Source organism: Chanodichthys erythropterus, chromosome 12, assembly GCF_024489055.1.
Source record: "Chanodichthys erythropterus isolate Z2021 chromosome 12, ASM2448905v1, whole genome shotgun sequence".
Classification (NCBI taxonomy): Eukaryota; Metazoa; Chordata; class Actinopteri; order Cypriniformes; family Xenocyprididae; genus Chanodichthys; species Chanodichthys erythropterus.
In genome coordinates this window covers 53,611,094-53,636,609 of record NC_090232.1, presented here as the reverse complement: position 1 = coordinate 53,636,609, position 25,516 = coordinate 53,611,094, and the positions used below count along the sequence as shown (strand labels likewise).

At 35.4% G+C, this 25,516-nt stretch overlaps 1 protein-coding gene across 1 annotated transcript in view; it reads left to right on the top strand.

Moving 5' to 3' along the window:
- LOC137032470 (deoxynucleoside triphosphate triphosphohydrolase SAMHD1-like) overlaps window positions 1-25,516 on the top strand; it is a 71,907-nt gene that overhangs the window by 18,661 nt on the left and 27,730 nt on the right. Inside the window, exons 4-7 of the mRNA XM_067404233.1 lie at window positions 10,296-10,356; window positions 15,057-15,063; window positions 20,446-20,580; window positions 20,637-20,761. Coding sequence (XP_067260334.1) covers window positions 10,296-10,356; window positions 15,057-15,063; window positions 20,446-20,580; window positions 20,637-20,761 — 328 coding nt within the window. The remainder of the gene's footprint in view (window positions 1-10,295; window positions 10,357-15,056; window positions 15,064-20,445; window positions 20,581-20,636; window positions 20,762-25,516) is intronic.

The window sequence follows — 25,516 nt, the reverse complement described above, 5'->3', positions numbered from 1 at the left end:
GGAAAAGAACCGAACTTCCCATCACTACAATCTGAAGGATTTCTCAAAAGTTGTTCTGATAAAATAAAATAAAATAAAATAAAATAAAATAAAATAAAATAAAAAATAAAAAATAAAAATAAAAATAAAAATAAAATAAAATAAAATAAAAAAAAAAGCTCTTTCATTTAGAGACACAGACATCAAGAATCAGCCTGTGAATCTCAACAATGGTGAGAATAATAAAGCATGTTGCAGTGCATGCTGGGAGCCACCAATCAAAATTCATCCATGGCTCCCATCATGCATTGCTGCATGAATAAATAATGAGCTTAATTGTCTTAATTTAATTTCCTTTATTCTCACTATTTTTTTTTCTTTCTCTGTTTTATGTGACTTTTTAGGAGCTTCTTTTCTAATGTTTCTAAAATCAGAATATGTTGCCTGTCACCACTGTTGAGATTCACAGGCTGATTCTTGATGTCTGTGTGCGCCTAAAAGCAAGGTTTTTTTTTTTTTTTTTGATCAGAACAACTTTTTAAGAAATACCTTTGAATTATGTAGAAAAAGCTGATCTTCTGCTATAATCAATAATGTAAATCTAGCTCAAAGTTGGGCTCTAAATGAGTTCAAGACAAATAATGATTATGTGAAAACATAACAAACACCACCTGATCATCTTTTCTCTTTGCTTGTCTGGCTGTTATAACTCAGTTACAGCAGCCCAAACAAAATCTAATATTAAAAAGTCAAGGGTCAAGAGCTCAACTAAAGCAAACACTCATCTCCATGATGGTAACTTAAAATTGTGAATTTCTCCTTTGATTCTGCTTGTTAACAGCAGATCACCTTCCTGACACATTTACTGTGTTAAAATCATAACACAATGAATGTGTCAAAATGAACACAAGTCATCCGCCAATGAAGAAAGAGGCACAAACTTGCTTAACGGCTTGTGGAGTGACGTAGCAGCAATGTGATTGGATGATAGTTTAACACATGTTGTGTTGGACACAGTGTTGTTTCTCTCTTTCTCTCTTTCTCTCTCTGCACATGATCAACTTAAATTGACACAAAAATGTGTTAAAATAGCCATAACACAAAAAATGTGTTATTAATTAACACATCCTTTTTGAGAGTGCAGATATAGTTGAGAAAATCTAAGATAAGGTTTTTTTTTTTTTTTTTTTTTTTTAAGCTTTATGATCAGTGGATTGTGTACCAAACAAGCAAAGATTAATTAAATAGGCTATATAAAGGTGTGCGATAGAGACAAAAATGATATCTCGATATTTTCTGGGATTTTTAGCCATAACCATAATCAGACTATATTTTAGCTGAGTCTGTCTTTCTCTCTCTTTCCCAAACACAGCTGATGTGCAGCCATTACAATATTCCAGTTTTGTTTTTTAATGGGTGGTCAATTTCTTTTCGTTTCTTTAGTTAATTTAGAAATATTTTGGGAACATTCTATGTTTGTTAAAATCAAGTTTTGTTTTTTTGAGGAACAACCGAGCGGCCAGCCGCAGGAAGCGCAATGAGCATATGTTTGATCAATTTAGCCTTCTTCACAAATCAACACGACTTGCATAAAATAATATTTATGGATGAGAAAAAAGAAAAAAAAACAAGTCATGCATTTTACCATACTAATTTAAAAAAAAAATTACCCTAGATAAATGTGCGCTATTGATTTAAATAAATAAATAAATATAAAAAAACAAACAGAATGCGCATTTCGCGTCTCTGGCTTAAGAAGGAAGGCTTCACAAAAATGAACCGAGACTAAGCGAATAGCCTCAGAGATGATAAAAATATCTATAAAATGCTTTAAATTACTACTTTAAACCGAAATAATTAAAATCGAAAACAAACTTTTATTAGCCTATGTAATCCGTAAAGAAGCATTTTTATCTAAAGGGCGTCCAGTTGAGGAGATGAGTCAAGATCGTCAAATTCATCTTTGTGACAATCAGAAAACACTAGTTTATTAACAAATAATTCAAATATCCCCTCACAATTTTTTTATTATTTTTTTTTTATTATTCATTTTTTTCTTTTGGCCACTGTGCGAAATTTTTTTTCATTCAGTATAAATATCACACAGCGGCATTAGTGCCACGTTTTTTGAAACTGACTGATCAATTGCATGAGACAGTGGTTCATATTAAATTGTTCTGATTTTTTTAACATGCATTCAAATATTCATGTTTATTTATTGCTGCAAATATTAGAGGAAAACGTCATTGATTCATCCTGGCGAATTGTCTCAAATTAAAGAGCGTAAAAACACTTTTATTCTAGGCCTATATATTTTATCATAAAATTGAAAGTAGGCACTTTGTAGTAACAAAGCTGCATGGGTGGCTTGCATGCTAAAAATAATGAATGGCCTTGAAAACGTTAAATATTATTTCCAATGAGCATAAGTGTAAACAATAATAGAGAATGAATAGGTATAATAAAGCTCAAATTAGTGTATGGAATATGCTGGAAACCCTTGCAGCAAACGCAGACGTCACGTCCAGGCAGTCGAACTGTAATGTGGCAGACGCAGACATGACGTTCAGTGAGACGAGTGCATGTTGTATGAGGTGTCGTTTCTCTATTTATATGAGGTGTCGTTTCTCTATTTACGATGCTAACTAAGCAATCAGTCGTGTCGATCGTCGCGTACCTTGCCGTGAGCAGAAGCCGTGACCAAAACCGTGTGAGAAGCTACGTGAGAAGCTACGTGACGTCTGCGCCGTGACGTCTGAAGTAAGTTTTGCCAGTTGTTATTTTGTAAATTGTCTGAAGTTCTGTAAATTAGTGTTTTTGCTTTGTTTTGAGCAAAAAGAAAACACATTTAACGCACCTCAAAATCGCTGAATATTTCTCCATTCCTAATTTTGTTTAAATATGTTGACGAAAACATGACCTAACGTACACTATTAGCCAATCAACTGACATTAAAAGATGTGCTATTGCTTAACTTGAAAATGCCTGGGCTTAATGTCCTACAGTGACAACCAGAGACAACTAATCAACACATTTCTCCTGTCATAAACACTACTGCTAAGATAATGACAGCATTATCCAAGTAAAACATATTGTTACAGAGTTTTGTCCCCCATAGAAATCCTTTATAAAACAAAACAAATCAAACAAAAAAAAAAAAAATGCATGATGCATTAAAGACAGTTAAATTAAAAGACCAAATTCGAAATTAAAAGATTAATTCAGAGTGCAAGCTATGGCCTATTATCAAACACTTTAATCATGTATTTTAATAGAAATTATAATATTGTAAGCTATATACCGGAAAAAAGAAATGCACATGCAGAACAAACTGTCATAGGCTATTAGTTAAGACAGCATATAAAAATAATTATTCTTGGGATAAGCATTTCTCATATGTCAATGTACAGTAAAACTATATTGTCAGAACATGGTTAAAGAAATTTAATGGTTATAGTTCAAAAGTATGGAAACAGATAAGCTTAAAAATAAGGAAAATAAGCTTAAAATATTCCTTATCCTGTGGCTCCCTCTATTGGACAACATTTTCAGGCGAACCTCTTTCAGATGAAATGCTGATCGTTAAGAAATTGCTTAGCTTCCCGAGCATCAATAGCTGTATTTGGCTTCGATGAGTCTGAGACTCCCGGCCTGAGATTGTGTCCCAGACGGCAATAATTAGTTTGTGAATTTGTAAATATTCATGGCTTAAACAGCTGGAAAATTGACTGTACTGCAGTTGTGGATGTGTTTCCCAGGCAGGGTTATTATAGTTAAGTAAGAAAAAATAAAACTAGCTATTAAACATTTATGCTAATCGAAATAAACCTGAATATAAGAAAAAAAATATTAGTTAAAAAAAAAACTTAAACTAAACGAACACTAAATGTTGCCTTTGTCACTTCGTTTCCTCCCCTGACTTTCAACCGACGAGATCATTATCTTTTCATTAACCGACAAGGTAAAATTAGAATTAAACGAAATTACAATGAATACGTGTCTGTGACCCATTAATAAAATCCCAGGGGTTTAATTAGTTTTAGCCTACATGAACAAATAGCAGAATAAACAACAGAACATGAGGATTCATCATCATCATTGGGCAGCAGCACTTCTATAAAAGGAATAAATAACCTATGCGCGAAATTTATTTCACCTAAATAATAAACATATTAACAAAATGAAAGGAACAAACTGCGACAAGTAAGTTATTTGAGTTTCGGTTCATTTTTGAGAAGTCCACAGAAAGGAAATTCTTTTTGCTTTCTTTATTTTACAGGCATTTTTTTTCTTGTGAAATAATAGGCCTATTTAACCCTTCACAGATTCGAAATGTTACATAAATGTGACCATAAATGTCTGAGTATTTTATTTTTTTCCCGCTTTTATAAGAAAATGTAAGTGATCGCGTCGGCGCCTCACGCACACACAACATTATTTATTTTTTTATGACTGAGCACTGTTCTTAATTCACTTACCCAGCAACATCACTTAAAATATAACTAAAGCTTAAATATAATAATTCAATTTATTGCATTAGACAAATCGAATGCAAGCACATGAACAAATAAATAAGTCTAGGCCTACTAATAATAATTAATGCAACACATCTCAAACGAGCGTGTATAACCATGCAATATATTTGTTTATTTCGTTGTGCTAACCTTAATGTTTTTTATGCCATTGCAGCACTTTTACATTATTTTTCTAAGTAAACATGCGCTTAAAAAACAAAAAAACAAAAACCTGTTTGACCGTTGAGTTCGTCTCTGCTGTTTTATTTGTTTAGCCGCTTCAAGCCAAGCGCGCACTTGCAGTGTTACCATGGCCATTTATATGCATTTTTGGGCTTGTTATTTTATTATTATTATTATTATTATTATTATTATTAGCCTATTATTATTATTATTATTATTATTATTATTATTATTTTCCATATTAAGAGGTGAAAGCCTATAGTTCAGCTGTGTCCTTTAAACGGAGAAAAGTCAGCAAATGCGGTGCTTGCGCAACAGAGGTGGCCGGAGGAATGGCCAAGCTTCATTCAGAGAGACAGATTTGTAATGCTTCCTACAATTATGAACATTTACACCTTAATTAAAGCTTCCTTTGGACAAAATAAGAATAAAGCTAAAATATTATTATCAATGTTATCCACACATACATTATCCAGACGCTAGTCCACACGTACGTTATCCAGGCGTTTATCCACACGTACGTTATCCAGACGTTTATCCACACGTACGTTATCCAGACGTTTATCCACACGTACGTTATCCAGACGCAAAGTAAAAAATATACTTTCTCAACTACGTCGCCGCCATCGCCGCCGCGCACTTTGAGCGCAGCTCCAACACGTGACCGTTACGTTTAACGTCTCATATCTGACGTCTGACGCCTGAATACTATGGGATTTTGGCCAGACGGCTGGCGTGCGTATACACGTTAGTTCTCCTCTCAGTTTGCTTAGCAATCATCACATTTTGTTGAAGTCACCCCTCATACATGTTGCAACTTCATATTAAAGAGCTCGTCGGAACCCCATAAAATTGTGCATTGGCTCACACACTGCACTGAGCCATGTGAGGACCGTGTTCTGATACGTGTTAGCGAAAAAATAAATAAATAAATAACTTCACTGCTACACGTGAATCACGCGTGAACGTCTGACTCGACACTTCACTGCCACACGTGATTTACGTGACGTCTGCGTGACGTCTACTCCTCGTCTGCGTCTTAAAATGAATGGATTTAATAGCAAAAAATTAAGCCGTCAGTGAGACGAGTGCATGTTGCAACTTCATATTTTAGACCTCGTCCGAACGCCATAGGTTCACACCGCAAGTGGCAGCAGAGCGGCAGCAGCGCGTGAGCATGAACTGCAGCTGCAGAGACGCGCGAGTATTCACACTGGAAGCGTTTGTACAGCGTCACAGCAGCGGCTCGAAGCTGCATATAAAGTGAGCATTTCTTTACAAAGACAGCTATAAATTTGTTTTTATAATTGGTCATTGTTAAACTTGATAGGCTTGAAAGTTTGTTAACATGCAAGGTGTACAACACTCACAAACATAAAATAAATAAAAATAAATATAAATATAAAAATAAAAGCCTCGTGTCATCCATTGCTGCACACAAATGAGGTAAGCTTTGTGTTTTACATCATCTGACGCATGAACGTTTACAAGACTGCAAACTCGGGTTTGATATTGCTGTCTGTGTAATAACTAAAATAATGTTTATATATCATATTTTCTGGCTAGTTTAGTTTAGTTTTATATAATATACCATACTTTAACCCAAACTGAATAATTAAAAACAAGTTTAAACGAGTAAATCTTCTATAACTATGTTTTAATATTAATTTCCTTTCCTGGCATACTTCAATTCTTGTTAAAACACACTAGATATGCTTATTCTGTGCATTTTGAGCACTTTTTGTGTGAAATCATATTTATTTTGTCCATCAAAGGTGTGCTTTCACTTTAATTGAGCATCAGCAGCACAGCAAAAATAGACCCAGCGCCGAAACGATCGCGGCACTGCTGCTTCTGCTCTGCTCCTGCTCCGCGCTGCCGCGCAGCCTCTGCGTGCGGTGTGAACGCTCTCATCTGTTAACATGGACGGCAAAAAAAAAATACGCGCTCTGCTGCCACTTGCGGTGTGAACCCGGCCTTAGTTGTATTGTGTTTAACATTTAACAGCGGGTCTATTTTAATGCTTTTAAATGTAGCTTATGCTATGCACAGAGGTGGGAAGTCCAGGGGTCAGAGAGTAAAAGTCCTGCCATATTTTTATTCCACCCACTGAAGCATTAATGAGATAATTAAGTGATAAATTGAGTGATGATTGACCATTATTGAAGACACCTGATGATAACAAGCAGAATCACTAAAGGAGAAAATCACAATTTTTAAGTTACCATCATCGAGGTCAGGGTTTGTTTTAGTTGAGCTCTTGACCCTTCACTTTTTAATATTAGATTTTTTTGTTTGGGCTGTTTTAACTGCATTAAAACCAACCAGACAAGCAAAGTTAAACGATCTAGTGGTGTTGGTTATGTTTTCACATAATCATTATTTGACCTGAACTCATTTAGAGCCCAATCTCTGAGTTAGATTTACATTATTGATTACAGCAGAACTGTGATTCTACAGCACAAGATCAGCTTTTACAATACATTTTTTTTTCTTTTTTGAAAGTTGTCCTTGTCACACACACACACAAAAAAAAAAAAATGTTTTAGACACACACAGACATCAAGAATCATCCTGTGAATCTCAACAGTGGTGACCATCAAAAAGCATGTTGCAGTGCATTCTGGGAGCCACCAATCAAAATTCATCCATGGCTCCCATCATGCATTGCTGCATGACTAAATTATGAGCTGAATTGTCTTAGTAATTTCCTTTATTCTCACTATTTTTTTTTCCTGTTTTTATGTGACTTTTTAGTAGCTTGTTTTCTAATGTTCAGAGTTGATCAGAATTTTTTTTTTTTTTTTTTGTGATTTTGAAAAAAAATTGTATTGATAAAGCTGATCTGCTGTAGAATCACAGTGCTGCTGTAATCAATAATGTAAATCTAACTCAGAGATTGAGCTCTAAAGGAGTTCAGTGATTCAGATCAAATAATGATTATGTGAAAACATAACCAACACCACCTGATTGTCTTTTAATTTTGCTTGTCTGGTTGGTTTTAATGCAGTTAAAACTGCCCAAACAAAAAAAATCTAATATTAAAAAGTCAAGGGTCAAGAGCTCAACTAAAACAAACCCTGACCTTGATGATGGTAACTTAAAAATTGTGATTTTCTCTTTTGGTGATTCTGCTTGTTATCATCAGGTGTCTTCAATAATGGTCAATCATCACTCAATTAATCACTTATTTATCTCATTAATGCTTCAGTGGGTGGAATAACAATATGGTAGGACTTTTACTCTTTGACCCCTGGACTTCCCACCTCTGCATTTCTGCAAAGACTATCTGCACTTACATGAAGAACTACAAACAAGTGTGGGGAAACGTTATACTCTCTCTCTCCCTCTCTCTCACACACACACACACACACACACACACACACACACACACACACTCACACTCACACACACAAAACGGATCGTGCAGGTTGTCGCAAAACAGAATTATCATTTGCGCATGTGTGTTTTCTAAAGAGTCTACTACGCATGAGTATAACGGATCGTGTACCAACACCCTCTATTGGAACTGAACTTCGACGGTTGATGATGACGTAGAGCAAGAACACAAGGACGCAAAATCGCTGAAGAACGCATATTAAGAAATAGCCTAGATGTTTCTTTTGAGGGCACCATCATGAAGGTTATAGAGTTGCTTTTTTTATCAGCAATCACATGTATTCAGGAAACATTTCTGCATTGATAAAGCAGATCAGCATGTCTGTTTTAATAACAGATGAATGACTGCATTAAAGTGGTTTAATAATCTGCTTTATTGTAGTTTTCTTTTGGTATTGAAGTGTTATGTGAAAAGGAAATAATAAACTTGAAAATGTGATAGAATTTTATTTATTTTATTATTTATTTTTATTTATTTATTTTTTTTAACATTGAACTGATTTATATTAGATTGTTCAAAACTCTTTAAAAATCAACACACTTAGACATCAGCATTCATCATACAAACCTTTTACTTCCCCTTACTCCACAAGAAAACCTCTAAAGGTAACAGAGGCCCATTCAGGCTATATAAACGTCAAGCCAAAATAAATAAAAAAATTCTTCTATTGCTATATTCAAGGTGAGAAACAGGTTTATTTATTAGAAATAAAACAAATAAAATAAATAAGATGCAAAACGAATTCATTTAAAGTGAATCTGAAGCTTACCTTTCTCATTCAGCATGAATCAAGTAAGCAATGCAAGAATTTGTTTGTGTGCACGTGAGGTGCCGACACAACCACTAGAATTTTCCTTCTAAGAGAGTAAGTTGTTACTCCATTTATGGTAATACAGGTAAAAGCATGACATCATTAATAATTTACAAAAGACACTCCAAACAAATTTTCGCTGGTTTCAAAACGCACAACAAGCTGCATATTACTTGACATTCATTTTCACGTAAATGTAGGCCTAATGCTTGACTGTTGGTGACATATATCATCATCGGAAAAACTAATGCTAGGTCATTGGCATTGTGACTTACCTGACCTATGATGACTTAACAGCTGAGCATGAGCGCGTCAGCGCGGGCATTTCACACACTTTAGAGCCTGTGTACGGCATTTCACTTATGTTGGATGCGTCAGCGTCACATTTGCATAGGCTGTACTATTTGAATTTGTGGTTGGTTGACTGTTAAATCAAAATATTAAACAGAACGATAAAATAACATTATTAACCAGTTAATGGCCATTTAAAATTAGCGTTTCTGTTCAGAATGATTAAATTCTATTTCGTTTCCATTTGTGATTATCTTCCTGTCAAAAATTAGTTTGTTTCCGTTCCTTGAACCGGTTCACTCATTTTTGTGAATAATATGTTGCTTGTGAAAAATGGTCAGAATAAAGAGCTGCTTTTAAATGGCCATCAAAATATTTTCAGAATTTCTTTCAAAGTTTAGGACATCTATTAGTGGGTATCCAGCAGCACTAAATGTTTTACTGGATGGCATTCACCTGTCAGCAGTCAGAGAAAATATAATGTTAAAAAGTCAAGGGTCAAGAGCTCAACTAAAGCAAACACTGATCACCATGATGGTAATGTCAAATTAAACAATGAGACAACATCTAAACCTCTGTTAATTCTCAATAAGAGCTTCTGTAGACGTGTGACAGAAATAAAGTCAGTCTGGTTAGTAATAAGTGAAGCTGTAATGCTGTTTGTGGAGTTGTTGAATCAGATCTTTAGATTTAATGAGATTTAATGTCTTTTATCTTCAGTTGATTTCATCTAAGACTGTGGCTGAAGAAAGTTGTATGTTTGGAGAATGTTCTTATAAATCTGTGCACTCATACTGTGAGCTCACCATGAGAATATCCCCCGTTGACCAATATTTGAACTGCTTCCTCTCAACCTGCTCAACATTTTGAATTCACAATGAGCTCACATATTACTAACACTGAGAGTATCACTGTATGAGAATGATGTGAGGTCACTGTGATCATCACATGATCTCACATGTTGACTGGGAGTTTGGGCATCTAGAAGAGTGTGAACAATACACCTTATGCCTGGTTTGTCTGTAAAGCTGAATTTTGAAGAATGGACTTCATTATAGATGAATACATCAGAACCAAAATAGTCATTGATCAACTGTTACTTTATTGGTCCTTTCAGGTCATGGTCCATTCTCTCATTTGTTTGATGGCATGTTCATTCCTGAAGTCCGGCCTGGTAAGTATATATTTGAGTTTTCTTACTTCACTAATTTCAGTGATTTCAGCTGTGTGAAAGCAATTAATAATTCTATATACTGTATATGAATATTTACTGTTTTGTCCTTAAGCCATATATGCATTACTTCCTAAACTACAATATCCTTTCAATCAAGACGAAAATATAAGAGTGACATGACACCTTCATTTAAACTGACAGAAAGCTGAAGCTCCCCACTGAGCAAATTATGTCCAGAAGACGTCTTTTTGAGGTCTTGTCTCAGGTTGAAAAGACGTCCACTGAGGGGCCAGAATGAAAGTTTTTATGACGTCTTTTTTTGACGTCTTCTGAACATCAGATATAGACGAACAAGCAGAATCACCAAAGGAGAAAAATCACAATTTTTAAGCGACCATCATGGAGATGAGTGTTTGCTTTAGTTGGGCTCTTGACCCTTGACTTTTTAATATTAGATTTTGTTTGGGCTGTTATCTGAATCATAACAACCAGACAAGTAGAGAGAAAAGATGGTCAGGTGTTGTTTATGTTTTCACATAATCATTATTTGACCTGAACTCATTTAGAGCCCAATCTCTGAGTTAGATTTACATTATTGATTACAGCAGCACTGTGATTCTACAGCAGAAGATCAGCTTTATCAATGTAATATAAAGGATTTCACAAAAGCTGTTCTAATTTAAAAAAAAAAATAAATAAAAATCTTTCTTTTAGGCACACACAGACATCAAGAATCAGCCTGTGAATCTCAACAACAGAGACAAGCAACATATTCTGATCAACAGATCAACTCTGAACATTAGAAAACAAGCTACTAAAAAGTCAAACAGAAAAGAAAAAAAAAAATAGTGAGAATGGAAAGGAAATTACTAAGACAATTAAGCTCATAATTTATTCATGCAGCAATGCATGATGGGAGCCATAGATGAATTTTGATTGGTGGCTCCCAGCATGCACTGCAACATGCTTTTTGATGGTCACCACTGTTGAGATTCACAGACTGATTCTTGATGTCTGTGTGTGCCTACAATAAAAAATACTTTTTTTTCTTATTTGTTCAGCACACCTTTTCTGAAATTTTTTTAATCATATTGATAAAGCTGATCTTCTGCTGTAGAATCACAGTGCTGCTGTAATCAATAATGTAAATCTAACTCAGAGATTAGGCTCTAAATGAGTTCAGTGATTCAGGTCAAATAATGATTATGTGAAAACATAACCAACACCACCTGATCATCTTTTCTCTTTGCTTGACTAGCTGCTACAACAGCCCAAACAAAATCTAATATAAAAAGTCAAGGGTCAAGAGCCCAACTAAAGCAAACACTCATCTCCACGATGGTGGCTTAAAGATTTTGATTTTTCTCCTTTGGTGATTCTGCTTGTTCGTCTATATCGGATGTCCAGAAGACGTCAAAAAAAGACGTCATAAAAACTTTCATTCTGGCCCCTCAGTGGACGTCTTTTCAACCTGAGACAAGACCTCAAAAAGACATCTTCTGGACATAATTTGCTCAGTGGGTCAAATGATTAATTTTATTTTTACCTATAAAACATATTGTAACATCATTAGAGATTCTAAACCATGTCATCACTTCTTCAAACTAGCTTTATGCTATATGCCCTATGTACATGGCATCGGTTGTCTGTGTGTAACAATGCTTAGTGTATTGTCCCTGTTAAGGATTATTTACCATTAATTAACCATTATTTATCATTTAATACTTATTTTGTTCGCCATGGGACACAAAAGGCGTTTTCTCAGACACAGGACTAGAAAATACACCAAAACGCAGCATACATTCACAAAAGTCAATTTAATCCGCTTTAATCCACATCTTTATAATCCATACGACTGCGAGGAACAGATCCAAATTGAATTCTTCATCTGCCAATCTTCATCTCCGTCCTCAACAGAGACCGTAAACAAATCCAGCGATCGTTATGAATTCAAAAATTGCCGCCTCAAAAAGCTTTACACGACACGTTTTACGGCAGTGATATCAACGTTCATTGGCTCTCGCCTGCTTCGTCACGGATTGCGACATGCCGTGAAAATGTAATTAAATGTATTCTATGCGCACAACATGTTTAGCACAATTACAGGTTTGGAAATACAAACAGGATCATTGCTATTGGGCTGCTAATCCACTAAAATCCAATAAGTAAACCTTACTTAAAAAAAGCATGCAGACCGATTGCCTTGAAAAACCAAGTAAGGTGAAATAGGAATAGTATGTAGAACTAACAAGTGCCTGTCTAGTATTGTACACTTACAAGAGAGTTCCAGTAACTTAAAACAAATTTGTATCGTATACTTAATCATTTACTTTAGATGTACTTGTCTTAGTATAGACTACTCAGAATTACTATTTTAAACAACTAAATCATTTAAAGTAAAATACACTTTGTGAGTATTCCTAACTCATTTATGCAAGTTGTGCTAAAGTGATGTTTTCTGCATACAACTTGGAATTACCGAGTTTACTTTACTTCAACACTCTCAGAAAATAAAGTACATAATTGTACCTTTAGGGGTACAATGGTAAAAAGGTACAAATTTGTACCCTTGTGATTTGTACCTTGAGAGACCAGTTTTGTACCTTTGGTGACAATTTTGTACCTTTATTTAACAGTACAAAAATTGACCCTTCAAAAAGGGGACAAAATTGCCTTTGACAGTGTACAATCATTGACTATAATGAGATATATATATTTTACACACACACACACACTGAATTAAAATCAGAATTTATTAAATCCTTTTCATTTTCATATTTTACAACATTTCATTTTAAACACATTTTTAAACATTCCATATGAGTCCATCTTGCCGGGTGTTAAAAAGTAACACTGAAGCAGTGTTAAAGTTAATGAGATAATTGATTGATGATTGAGTGATGATTGACAATTAGTGGTGACACCTGATGATAAGAAGCAGAATCACTGAAGGAAAGAGAGAAAAAAGTTGTTAATTAATGTTTTATGAATGTTTCATTTCAAGTCACCATGAAAGAGGTCAGCGTTTGCTTTAGTTGGGCTCTTGACTCTTTACCTTTTATTATTAATTTTTCTTTGGCTGCTCCAACTTTGTGTTAGTAAAGCACATTTGTTATGGTCTCAATACAATTTGATGATATAATCATCATGTGATGGTCTGATGTTGTTTAGAGTCTAAATCTCTGACTGTGTGCTTGATGTGTAGCTTTAGTATTAATGATTGTAGTCCTGTGATTTTACAGCTTGAGATCCAACAGCAGTATAACTTTTTTAAGAATAATACATTACACACTGAAGCTTCAATGTTTAAACACACAGATATCAAGAATCAGCATTTGATTCTCAAGAACGGTGACGATAAATAAATACAAAATACTGACAAACAGATCAACTCTGAACATCACAAAACAAGCTACTGTCACAACAAAACAACAGAGAAATAAAAGCAAACATGAACAATCTACGAAAATTACAGGACAATTCAGCTGCATAATTTATTCATGCAGCAATGCATGATGGGAGCCATGGATGAGTTTTGATTGGTGGCTCCCATCATGCACTGCAACATGAAGCACTTGATTGTCACCATTGTTGAGGGTCATATGCTGATTCTTGATGTCTGTGTGTGTTTCAAAAAACCCTTCAGATCATAAAAGCTCTGCTGGATCTCAAGCAGTAACAGAGATTTACTATAAAGAAATAATATAACATCTATATCACCAGTTAATACTGGATGTCACCAATGAATCTGACCATTTCACAATGAGAAAACACAACCATTATGACTGTGCTTCCCAAAGCATTATAAACCTAAATTGATCAACTCTGGCTCACAGCACTTTTGGGAAACACAGCTCAGATCATAGTTTCTCTGGCCATAACAAATGTGCTTTACAAACACAAAGCTGGAGCAGCCAGAGATAAATTAATGTTAATAGAGTCAAGAGCCCAACTAAAGGAAATGCTTTTCACCATCATGGTGACTTCAAACTAAACTTTCATTCAAACATTAACATCTAAACATCTGTTCATTCTCAGTAAGAACTTTTGTTGATGTGTGACAGAAATCAAATCAAACTGGTTAATAATAAGTGTAATAATGTTTAATGGCTGGAAGTCAGTTGTAGTTGTTGTGTCTCTCTCTTTTTCTCTTGTTGTTTCTTCAGTGATTCTGCTTATTATCATCAGGTGTCTCCACTAATTGTCAATCATCACTCAATCATCAATCAATTATCTCATTAACTTTAACACTGCTTCAGTGTTACTTTTTAACACCCGGTAAGATGGACTCATATGGAATGTTTAAAAATGTGTTTAAAATGAAATGTTGTAAAATGTGAAAATGAAAAGGATTTAATAAATTCTGATTTTAATTCAGTGTGTGTGTGTGTAAAATATATATATCTCATTATAGTCAACGATTGTACGCTGTCAAAGCCAATTTTGTCCCCTTTTTGAAGGGTCAATTTTTGTACTGTTAAATAAAGGTACAAAATTGTCACCAAATGTACAAAACTGGTCTCTTAAGGTACAAATCACAAGGGTACAAATTTGTACCTTTTTACCACATCTAAAGTAAATGATTAAGTATACGATACAAATTTGTTTTAAGTTACTGGAACTCTCTTGTAAGTGTACAATACTAGACACCCACACAGCAAAAGGACTCCGTGGCGGATCCACCTCGGAGGTATCGCGGCAGAGGTGGAAAGTCCAGGGCTCAGAGAGTAAAAGTCCTGCCATATTTTTTTTCCACCCACTGAAGCATTAATGAGATAAATAAGTGATTAATTGAGTGATGATTGACCATTATTGAAGATACCTGATGATGATAAGCAAAATCACCAAAGGAGAAAAATCACAATTTTTAAGACACCATCACAGAGGTCATGGTTTGCTTTAGTTGGGCTCTTGATCCTTGACTTTCTAATGTTAGAATTTATTTGGGCAGTTTTAACTGCATTAAAACCAACCAGACAAGCAAAGAGAAAAGATGGTCAGGTGGTGTTGGTTATGTTTTCACATAATCATTATTTGATCTGAATCACTGAACTCATTTAGAGCCCAATCTCTGAGTTAGATTTACATTACTGATTACAGCAGCACTGTGATTCAACGCAGAAGATCCAGTTTTTTTTTCAAATTAATTCAAAAGTTTCATCAAAAGTTGTTCTTAGAAAAAAAAAATGCTCTCATTTAGAGACACAGACATCAAGAATCAGTCTGTGAATCTCAACAGTGGTGAGAATAATAAAGCATGTTGCAGTGCATTCTGGGAGCCACCAATCAAAATTCATCCATGGCTCCCATCATGCATTGCTGCATGAATAAATTATGAGATGAATTGTCTTAGTAATTTTCTTTATTCTCACTATTTAAATTTTGCTGTTTTTATGTGACTTTTTAGTAGCTTGTTTTCTAATGTTCAGAGTTGATCTGTTGATCAGAATATGTTGCTTGACACCGTCCTTGAGATTCACAGGCTGATTCTTGATGTCTGTGTGTGACTAAAAGAAGGTTTCTTTTTTGGATCAGAACAACTTTTAAGAAATCCTTTATATTTTATTGATAAAGCTGATCTTGTGCTGTAGAATCACAGTGCTGCTGAGTTAGATTTACAATAATGTAAATCTAACTCAGAGATTGGGCTCTAAATGAATTCAGAGATTCAGATCAAATAATGATTATGTGAAAACATAACCAACACCACCTGATCATCTTTTCTGTTTGTTTGTCTGGCTGTTACAACAGCCCAAACAAAATCTAATATTAAAAAGTGAAGGATCAAGAGCCCAACTAAAGCAAACCATGACCTCTGTGATGGTGTCTAAAAAAATTGTGATTTTCTCCTTTGGTGATTCTGCTTGTTATCATCAGGTGTCTTCAATAATGCTCAATCATCACTCAATTAATCACTTAATTATCTCATTAACTTTAACACTGCTTCAGCGGGTGGAAAAAAATATGGCAGGACTTTTACTTTCTGACCCCTGGACTTTCCACCTCTGCCGTGAATGGACCCGTATCGGAGTCCACTTGCGCGCAGTGATGGATCTGTAACGAAGGTGGATCGCGGACCCCGCCTTGGCTCCGCGCTGCATCCGCTCCGCATCCGCGATTAAAACCTTACCTCCGCGGCGGGTCCGTTTGGGACCCGCAAATTGATACAACCGTAACATTAAATGGCGCGTGCGCGTCCGCGGATCCGACATGGGTCCGCTCAAGATCCGCTGATTGACAGTAGAATTTATGGCACCGCCCGGATGCAGACCTGATCCTCTGGGCGACGTCAAAACGGATGTGACAGTCACGCGGGTTTGGTGACTTGAATGCAGATCCGCCTAGGAGTCCCCTGCTGTGTGGACAGGCACTTGTTAGTTCTACATACTATTCCTATTTCACCTTACTTGGTTTATTCAAGGCAATCGGTCTGCATGCTTTTTTTAAGTAAGGTTTACTTATTGGATTTTACAGTGTAGTGTTGTGGTTTCTACTTTATGTTAAAAAATCACTTCTTAAATATCTTTAATTCCAGAAGGTTTACTTTATTGCCAATAAAGGAGCGTCTTTCCACAGAGACAGCTCATCCCAGTCTCAGAGACAGCTGCTGAATTGCTTCTACAGTCTCCTTATATACTCAGGCAACTGCCCTTTGCCATACATTCTATAGATATTATTGGAAAGGTCATTTTACAGTCTTCAACTGGAAACAGGATTTTCCATTCACACAAACAGATTCAAATTTCTTGTTTACAGCATGCTATCATATTTTCAGCACACACCTGTTCAGCCCTACACACATGTGAGTTTATGATTTTATGGTAGAATAAAGTACATCATCTTTACTATAATATACTAAATTTTCACCATAAAAAATCTTCTACAGTAGCAAGTGAAGTTAATAGCTAGAGGCCTTGCATGAACAATGCAGTTAACTCACTTAGAGTTTTACCTGCAAATGAGCGTTGATCTTTGCTCTTAGAATGTGGTTTCCTATTTTTCTGAAAATAAGGTGGAGGTCTACCCCTACCCAGTGACCACAACTTATGAAGTTTAAAGCCTCAATTATTTCACCATGTTTTGATTTCTTTTGGTGTTTGCCAATTATGTCCCACCATTTGAGCATTTCATCATCTGAACATTTTATCCCAATATATTGTTTCTTGAGTTTGCACAAAGTAGGCTCAACTTTTTTGCTCCATAAAGCAAACAATATGTCACTCTTTCCAGAAATGTTCCCTTCCATCCCTGAGGAGATCTGAATATCATACCATTAAACAATTAAAACAGACTTACCCATTCCTTGGTGAGAAGGTCAGCTTTAATCCATTCAAAAGATCAACTGTGAAAAAATGTCCTCATTCTGACGACCGATCAAAGTAGATTTCAGAAAACTCACTGCAAGGGATCCCGGGTTTCGGCACCATCTGTAAGGGTGGAACTCCTACAGCGGTTCAGGCTGTAAGGTTTGCCGAGTGATTAAAGAAACTTCATCAGCAAGATGTTAGAAAACTGTGAATTTCTTGTCTATTACCACCCACTGCAACTTATACCAACGACGGAAATAAGCGCAGTTATAATAGCAAAATATGTGGGAGAGCGTTGCTATAGTGTGACAATATTGTATTGCAATAGGGAGCACATTAATGTTAATACTAAATCAAAACTAGTTAGCACATCATTTGTAATTGAAAGGGTTTAATGACAATATCTGATTATGGTTACACTTAAAATAATTATAAAATAGATGTATGAGATGATAAAATCATATACCATTAATCATACACAGCATGTATGAAAAAAGTTACCCGAGAGAGAGAGAGAGAGAGAGAGAGAGAGAATGAGAGAGAGAGAGAGAGGGGACCAGAGAGTGCCCAAGGAAAGCCAAGAATCCAAGAAAGACAGAGCAATAGTTACAATCTTCTTTTATCCCTTCCCTGACCATGTGACCAAAACTCAAATGTGAGACATTCAAACTGACCAATCAGAAGATTAAAACTTCCCCCCACTGTACTAAAGGTGTGACCATTTGTAGACCCCCGATGTACACACATCTTGGCCCCTCAGGGCTTGATCACTATCAGCACCTCTGTGTCTTCCAAATGGCCCTTGTAGCAAGAGAGAGGGGGTTGAAATGGTAAAGCAAATGTCTTTGTTCATTTTAAAGTATCTTTAGATATTTTCAATTATTACAGTGTGATTGGATGATAGTTAACACATGTTGTGTTGGACACAGTGTTGTTTCTCTCTCTCTCTCTCTCTCTCTCTCTATACACATGATCAACTTAAAATGATACAAAATATGTTAAAATAGCCATAACACAAAAAATGTGTTATTAATTAACACATCCTTTTTGAGAGTGTTGTTGCTTTTTTGCAATATATGAATAACAATTTATTAGTTTTTGTTTGGAGTCCCGCAAACCTTTTTAACCCTTCAACCCACACACAAGTAGTGTCTCACCGCCCGCACCTACATGTGCCCATCAAATCTTGTCCCACACCGCACTCTGTTGCGTTGGGTCCCGCAGATCACGTGCAGGTCTCTACCAGAGAGTAGTTTGATAATCTGACTTCACCCAATTTAATCTATGGTGTTAATTTCACATTATTTGTTATAACAACTCTGTGATTTTATAGCATTAGATCTAAGTGTTTTTTAATCAGATAATCTCAAGCATTTAAAAAAAAAAAAAAAAAAAAAAATTGTAAACTCTTTTTGTCATTGAGACACACTCAAACATCAAGAATCAGTGTATTAATCTCAACAATGGTGACATGCTTCATGCTGCAATGCATTCTCAGTGCACCATACAAAACTCATCCATGGCTCCCAGAATGCATTGCAACATGAAGCACGTCACCATTGTTGAGATTCATATGCTGATTCTTGATGTCTCTGTGTGTTTAAGAGGCTCAGTAAAATGTTTTATGTAATGTGATTTATTTGTTTTTAATTATACAGATCCGTTGATTAAAACACTGTTTGTTGTCATGCTGTAGAAAAATACCAACGCAACCAGTTACCCAGTTGGTCAGACCATTATGATGATCATATATTTCTCATCAAGAAGTAGTCAACATCATCTGATCACAATTATTTTGGCTGTTGTTTACATAACAAACCCAGTTATAGCAGTTAAACAAAAATTAACATTTCAATGTCAGGTCAAACTGCCCAACTAAAGCAAACACTGATCTACATAATGGTGATAGCAAACATAACTATTATTTTTAATAAAACGTCAACATCTAAACCTCTTTTCATTCTCAACAAGAACTTTTGTACACTACAGAAATAAAGTCAGTCTGGTTTAAGTGAAGCTAATGCTGTTTGTGAGTTGCTTAATAATGTTGAGCTTGACGTTAAACAAAGTTTCACTTTCAACCAAAATTTGAAGTCTAAGCAACATTTGAGTTCACATCCAGCGGCCAATGGAAAGCTTCCCGCTAAACACTTAATAAGAATGTTAGGGGATAATGTTCTATCAACGTTATCACTAAACATTTTTTAGAATGTTTTTAGAGAATATTTTCCTACCTTTTAGCAGAACATTCTGGGAACAAAAATAAAACTTGCTGCTGAAAACATTCCCAGAGCATTACAAATTTCTAGCTGGGATGATTCTGTGATGGTTAAGTTTAGGAGTAGGGGTTGGGTTTGGGGAAAGAAAGTATCATTGACCTGATATAAAATTGATGGAAGTCTATGCAATGTTCTCACTAAGATAGCAATACAAACCTGTGTGTGTGTGTGTGTGTGTGTGTGTGTGTGTGTGTGTGTGTGTGTGTGTGTGTTTGTGTGTGTGTGAGTTAGAGAGAGAGAGTGTGCATAAAAGAATCAGCTAAACAGTGGATGTATTATACATGTCTTACATAATAAAATCTCTTTTTCATTTCTCAGATTTGAATTGGCAGGTAAGCATCATAATTTCCCTGTACAGATATAAATATGATCTGATCACAGGTCAGTGAGCTACATTGTATGTATGTAGATGCTAATGCTTAAAGGGTTAGTTGTAGTGTAATGTAATAGTTTGATCATGTGTACAGCACTATCATTGTACTTTTTTATGTTGTTCATATTCTCAAGCATGAGGAGGCATCTGTTGAGATGTTTAAGCACATGATAGAGAAAAATAATCTGAAAAAGGCCATGAAAGAGTCCGGATTAAATCCAGATGAAGACATCATCTTCATTGGACAATTAATCAGGAAAGAGCCAAGAGTTAGTCAGGTAAAACATTGTTATTTTAAGCTTCTGTTACAGACAGTGTTTATCAGGAAACAGTGTTAAAGTTCAAAGTGTTTTCCATCTTCCAGCGGTCAGCAGAAAAGGCTTTTCTGTACGAGATTGTGGCAAATAAAGTAAACGGCATTGATGTGGACAAATGGGACTATTTGGCTCGGTACGTAGTATTTTAAAGAAGGTTTAAATTGTTTATATTGTTGTTTTGTTTTGTTATAAATTGTTTTACAGTCCATGAAAAAAATAAAAAATTGGCAGTTTGTGTATAATTGAAATGTCCTGTCAACAGAAGCATTACCAACTTTGCTTATATTAAAAAAAATAATTAAATATGTTTTAATGTTTTATTGAAGATTCAATGTAAATTCAGTGTACTTCTTTTTTTTCTGCCATGTTGCCAGCTAACAGAATTTTGTTATAAGAACATTCTCTAAATATTCAGTGTTGGTTCTGGGAACATTAAAATCGTCCAGTTTTCTTGACGTTACAGGGAAGTTTTTATAAGGTATAATGTTCCTCAAACTTTCTTTCAACTTAATTTTGATCTAAAATTCAACATTGTAGGAACGTTGATTTGTAACATTCCAAGAACATAAAATGTTCAGTTTTCTTAATGTTAGTAGAATGTTATTTAAAGGTTAGTATGATGTTCCTGAAACATTCTTTCAATCATTCAAACACCTGCTGTGAACAAACACTGAAAGAAAGAGAAATAAGAACACAAACTACAACTTTCTTCAGCCACAGCCTTAGATGAACTGAAGATAAAAGACATTAAATCTCTGAAGATCTTGTAAGATAAACAGATCCTCAGATACTTTGATCTCCTGAGATATGGACAGCACAAACGCATACAGCCATTTGTCTCCACACCCCACAGCGTGAAGTTGCGGGAAAGCTTCTTTCCATCCTGTCCTTCCTTCACATTTGCTCCTTCTCCCCCACTTCCTTCCCTTTACACATTCTTCCCATCACTCAGTTCACTTAAAAAAATTATATACAAATTATAATGTTCTGTCAATGCAAATGAATTAACAGTCATGTTTGGTATCATTTGAAATGTCTCAGTGCAACTGGTACAATGGTTTCATCTACATGAAAGTAAACCAAAGGTATTAAAAGTTTTAAAGGTCCCGTTTTTCGTGTTTTTTTGAAGCTTTGATTGTGTTTATAGTGTGCAATATAACATGTGTTCATGTTTCGCGTGTAAAAAAACACAGTATTTTTCACATAATTGACTTATCTGTATACCGCTGTTTCCACTGTCATAAAAACGGGCTGATGACTTCCTTGTTCTATGAAGTCCCTCCTTCAGAAATACGTAACGAGTTCTGATTGTGCCAGCGGTTCCTGTGTTGTGATTCGACAGCAGTTTAGCGCATCTTGCCCGGAAAGGTCACGCCTCTTACCATAACGTGGAGATGCATGCGCTCAGTGTTATTGTAAACATGTCTTTAATTTTACCCTATCAATCTGAGCCGGAATCAGACCCGGTGATTGGACTGCGGGATGAAAATAACAGCGTTTCGACGACATGGCGACAAACACACTCTACAAACGCAACTCTTGTGTATTCCTGTGGGCGGAGGTTAGTCAAAAAACTGTTTTAGTGACGTCATTAAAGAAGGAAGTAGAGGGATGTAGTCCAAACTGGCCGTTCGATGTAGGCGACTTCTGTTAAATAAAATATCTCGCTTGGCATTGAACTTTGAGCTTTAACATTTTACAGATTTTATTTATACTCTAACAACAAAATTACACACTAACTAAAGTTTGAAACATGGGATCACGAAGAACGGGACCTTTAAGAGTTTAGGGATACTTTGGTTGCAACCATGGGTGTGTCCCTTTCCCAGGGTCTTTCATCTAAATTACCTCCTGGGCACACCAACTGTGATTTTAGAGCTCCGACTAACGCTTGGCATTAGTTCAAGTGTACTTAGACTGTAAAGGCTAAAAGGGAATTTCCATTTAGGACAACAAAATGTTGATCGACCAACCTAAATAGGGTGAGCCTTACCTCTGTTTATTGTAATGTTACACAGTAAAATCCCCAGTGTTAAATTAACACCCAAAGTGTATATATGAGTCCATCTTGCCGGGTGTTAAAAAGTAACACTGAAGCAGTGTTAAAGTTAATGAGATAATTGATTGATGATTGAGTGATGAATGACAATTAGTGGAGACACCTGATGATAATAAGCAGAATCACTGAAGGAAAGAGAGTAAAAAGGTGTTAATTAATGTTTTATGAATGTTTCATTTCAAGTCACCATGAAAGAGGTCAGCGTTTGCTTTAGTTGGGCTCTTGACTCTTTACCTTTTATTATTAATTTTTTTCTGGCTGCTCCAACTTTGTGTTTGTAAAGCACATTTGATCTGGTCACAATTTTTTTTGATGATGATATAATCATCATGTGATGGCCTGATGTCATTTAGAGTCTAAATCTCTGACTGTGTGTTTGTGTAGCTTTAGTATTAATGATTGTAGTCCTGTGATTTTACAGCTTGAGATCCAACAATAGTATGACTTTTTTTTATTTTTTTTTTTAAGAATAATACATTACACACTGAAGCTTTAATGTTTAAACACACACAGACATCAAGAATCAGCATCTGATTCTCAAGAACGGTGACGATAAATAAATACAAAATACTGACAAACAGATCAACTCTGAACATCACAAAACAAGCTACTGTCACAACAAAACAACAGAAAAATAAAAGCAAACATGAACAATCTACAAAAATTACAGGACAATTCAGCTGCATAATTTATTCATGCAGCAATGCATGATGGGAGCCATGGATGAGTTTTGATTGGTGGCTCCCATCATGCACTGCAACATGAAGCACTTGATTGTCACCATTGTTGAGGGTCATATGCTGATTCTTGATGTCTGTGTGTGTTTCAAAAAAACCCTTCAGATCATAAAAGCTCTACTGGATCTCAAGCGGTAACAGATTTACTATAAAGAAATAATATAACATCTATATCACCAGTTAATACTGGATGTCACCAATGAATCTGGTCATTTCACAATGAGAAAACACAACCATTATGACTGTGCTTCCCAAAGCATTGTAAACCTAAATTGATCAACTTTGGCTCACAGCACTTTTGGGAAACACAGCTCAGATCAGAGTTTCTCTGGCCATAACAAATGTGCTTTACAAACACAAAGTTGGAGCAGTCAGAGATAAATTAATGTTAATAAAAAGAGTCAAGAGCCCAACTAAAGGAAATGCTTTTCACCATCATGGTGACTTCAAACTAAACTTTCATTCAAACATTAACATCTAAACATCTGTTAATTCTCAGTAAGAACTTTTGTTGATGTATGACAGAAATCAAATCAAACTGGTTAATAATAAGTGTAATAATGTTTAATGGCTGGAAGTCAGTTGTAGTTGTTGTGTCTCTCTCTTTTTCTCTTGTTGTTTCTTCAGTGATTCTGCTTATTATCATCAGGTGTCTCCACTAATTGTCAATCATCACTCAATCATCAATCAATTATCTCATTAACTTTAACACTGCTTCAGTGTTACTTTTTAACACCCGGCAAGATGGACTCATATGTACACTTTGGGTGTTAATTTAACACTGGGGATTTTACTGTGTACTCTAGCTAAGTGTACATGGGAAACCATGGCATAACCAAACCAAAGCTGCTATAAGAGAAGTAATATTGGTCGGCTTATCTGTAGTAGTGGTTGTGACCTCTGACTAGAGTCAGTGTTACTTTAATTCAAGTGTATACAGATCTATGGGGACTAAACAAATACTTTTAGATAGAGCAAGCATGAAAGCGGCCTTCTAAACAGTATAGTCAATTACCTCTGTCTAGTGACCAAGACTGGCGAGTTTGTGATCGTGGGCCCACATATTAATGAATGGCCAGTGCGAGGACCCTGTGCGACACTGAGAACCGAATGAACAAGTACAATAAGAGTAAAGAGTTAAATAGAATATTCAAATGTAAAGCCAAATTATTATACAAATGACCAATAATCAATTGACATTATAAACTAAATTTGAGGTCATAATAACATGGAGTCAGATAAAAGATTATTTGGAATTAAACTACTTTGCCACACTGAAAAGATGGAACGTGCAAGAAACCTTCCCCGTCCTGTGGGAAACCGCCATTGGGCCGATTGGGCGGGCCTTACAATCTGATTAAACAACTCCACAAACAGCATTACCAGCTTCACTTATTACTAACCAGACTGACTTTATTTCTGTCACACGTCTACACAAGCTCTTATTGAGAATTAACAGAAGTTTAGATGTTTCATTTGAGGTCACCATCATGGAGGTTGGTGGTTGCTTTAGTTGAGCTCTTCAGCCCTGACTGTTATAGAATTGATTTTTATCAGCAATTGCATGTGTTTTTTTAGAAAACATTTCTGCACTGACAAAGATCAACATGTTTGTTTTTAATAACAGACATATCACTGCATTAAAGTGAAAAAAAAAACCCATCTGCAATTGTTGATAAAGAAGCAATTCTATAACTGTCAGGGCTCAAGAGCTCAACTAAAGCAAACACTGATCTCCATGATGATGACATCAAACAAAACATTTAAACCTCTATTAATTCTCAATAAGAGCTTCTGTGGACGTGTGACAGAAATAAAGTCAGTCTGGTTAATAATAAGTGAAGCTGGTAATGCTGTTTGTGGAGTTGTTTAATCAGATCTTCAGAGATTTAATGTCTTTTATCTTCAGTTCATTTAAGGCTGTGGCTGAAGAAAGTTGTAGTTTGTGTTCTTATTTCTCTTTCTTTCAGTGTTTGTTCACAGAAGGTGTTTGAATGATTGAAAGAATGTTTCAGGAACATCATACTAACCTTTAAATAACATTCTACTAACATTAAGGAAACGGAACATTTTCATGTTCTTGGAATGTTAC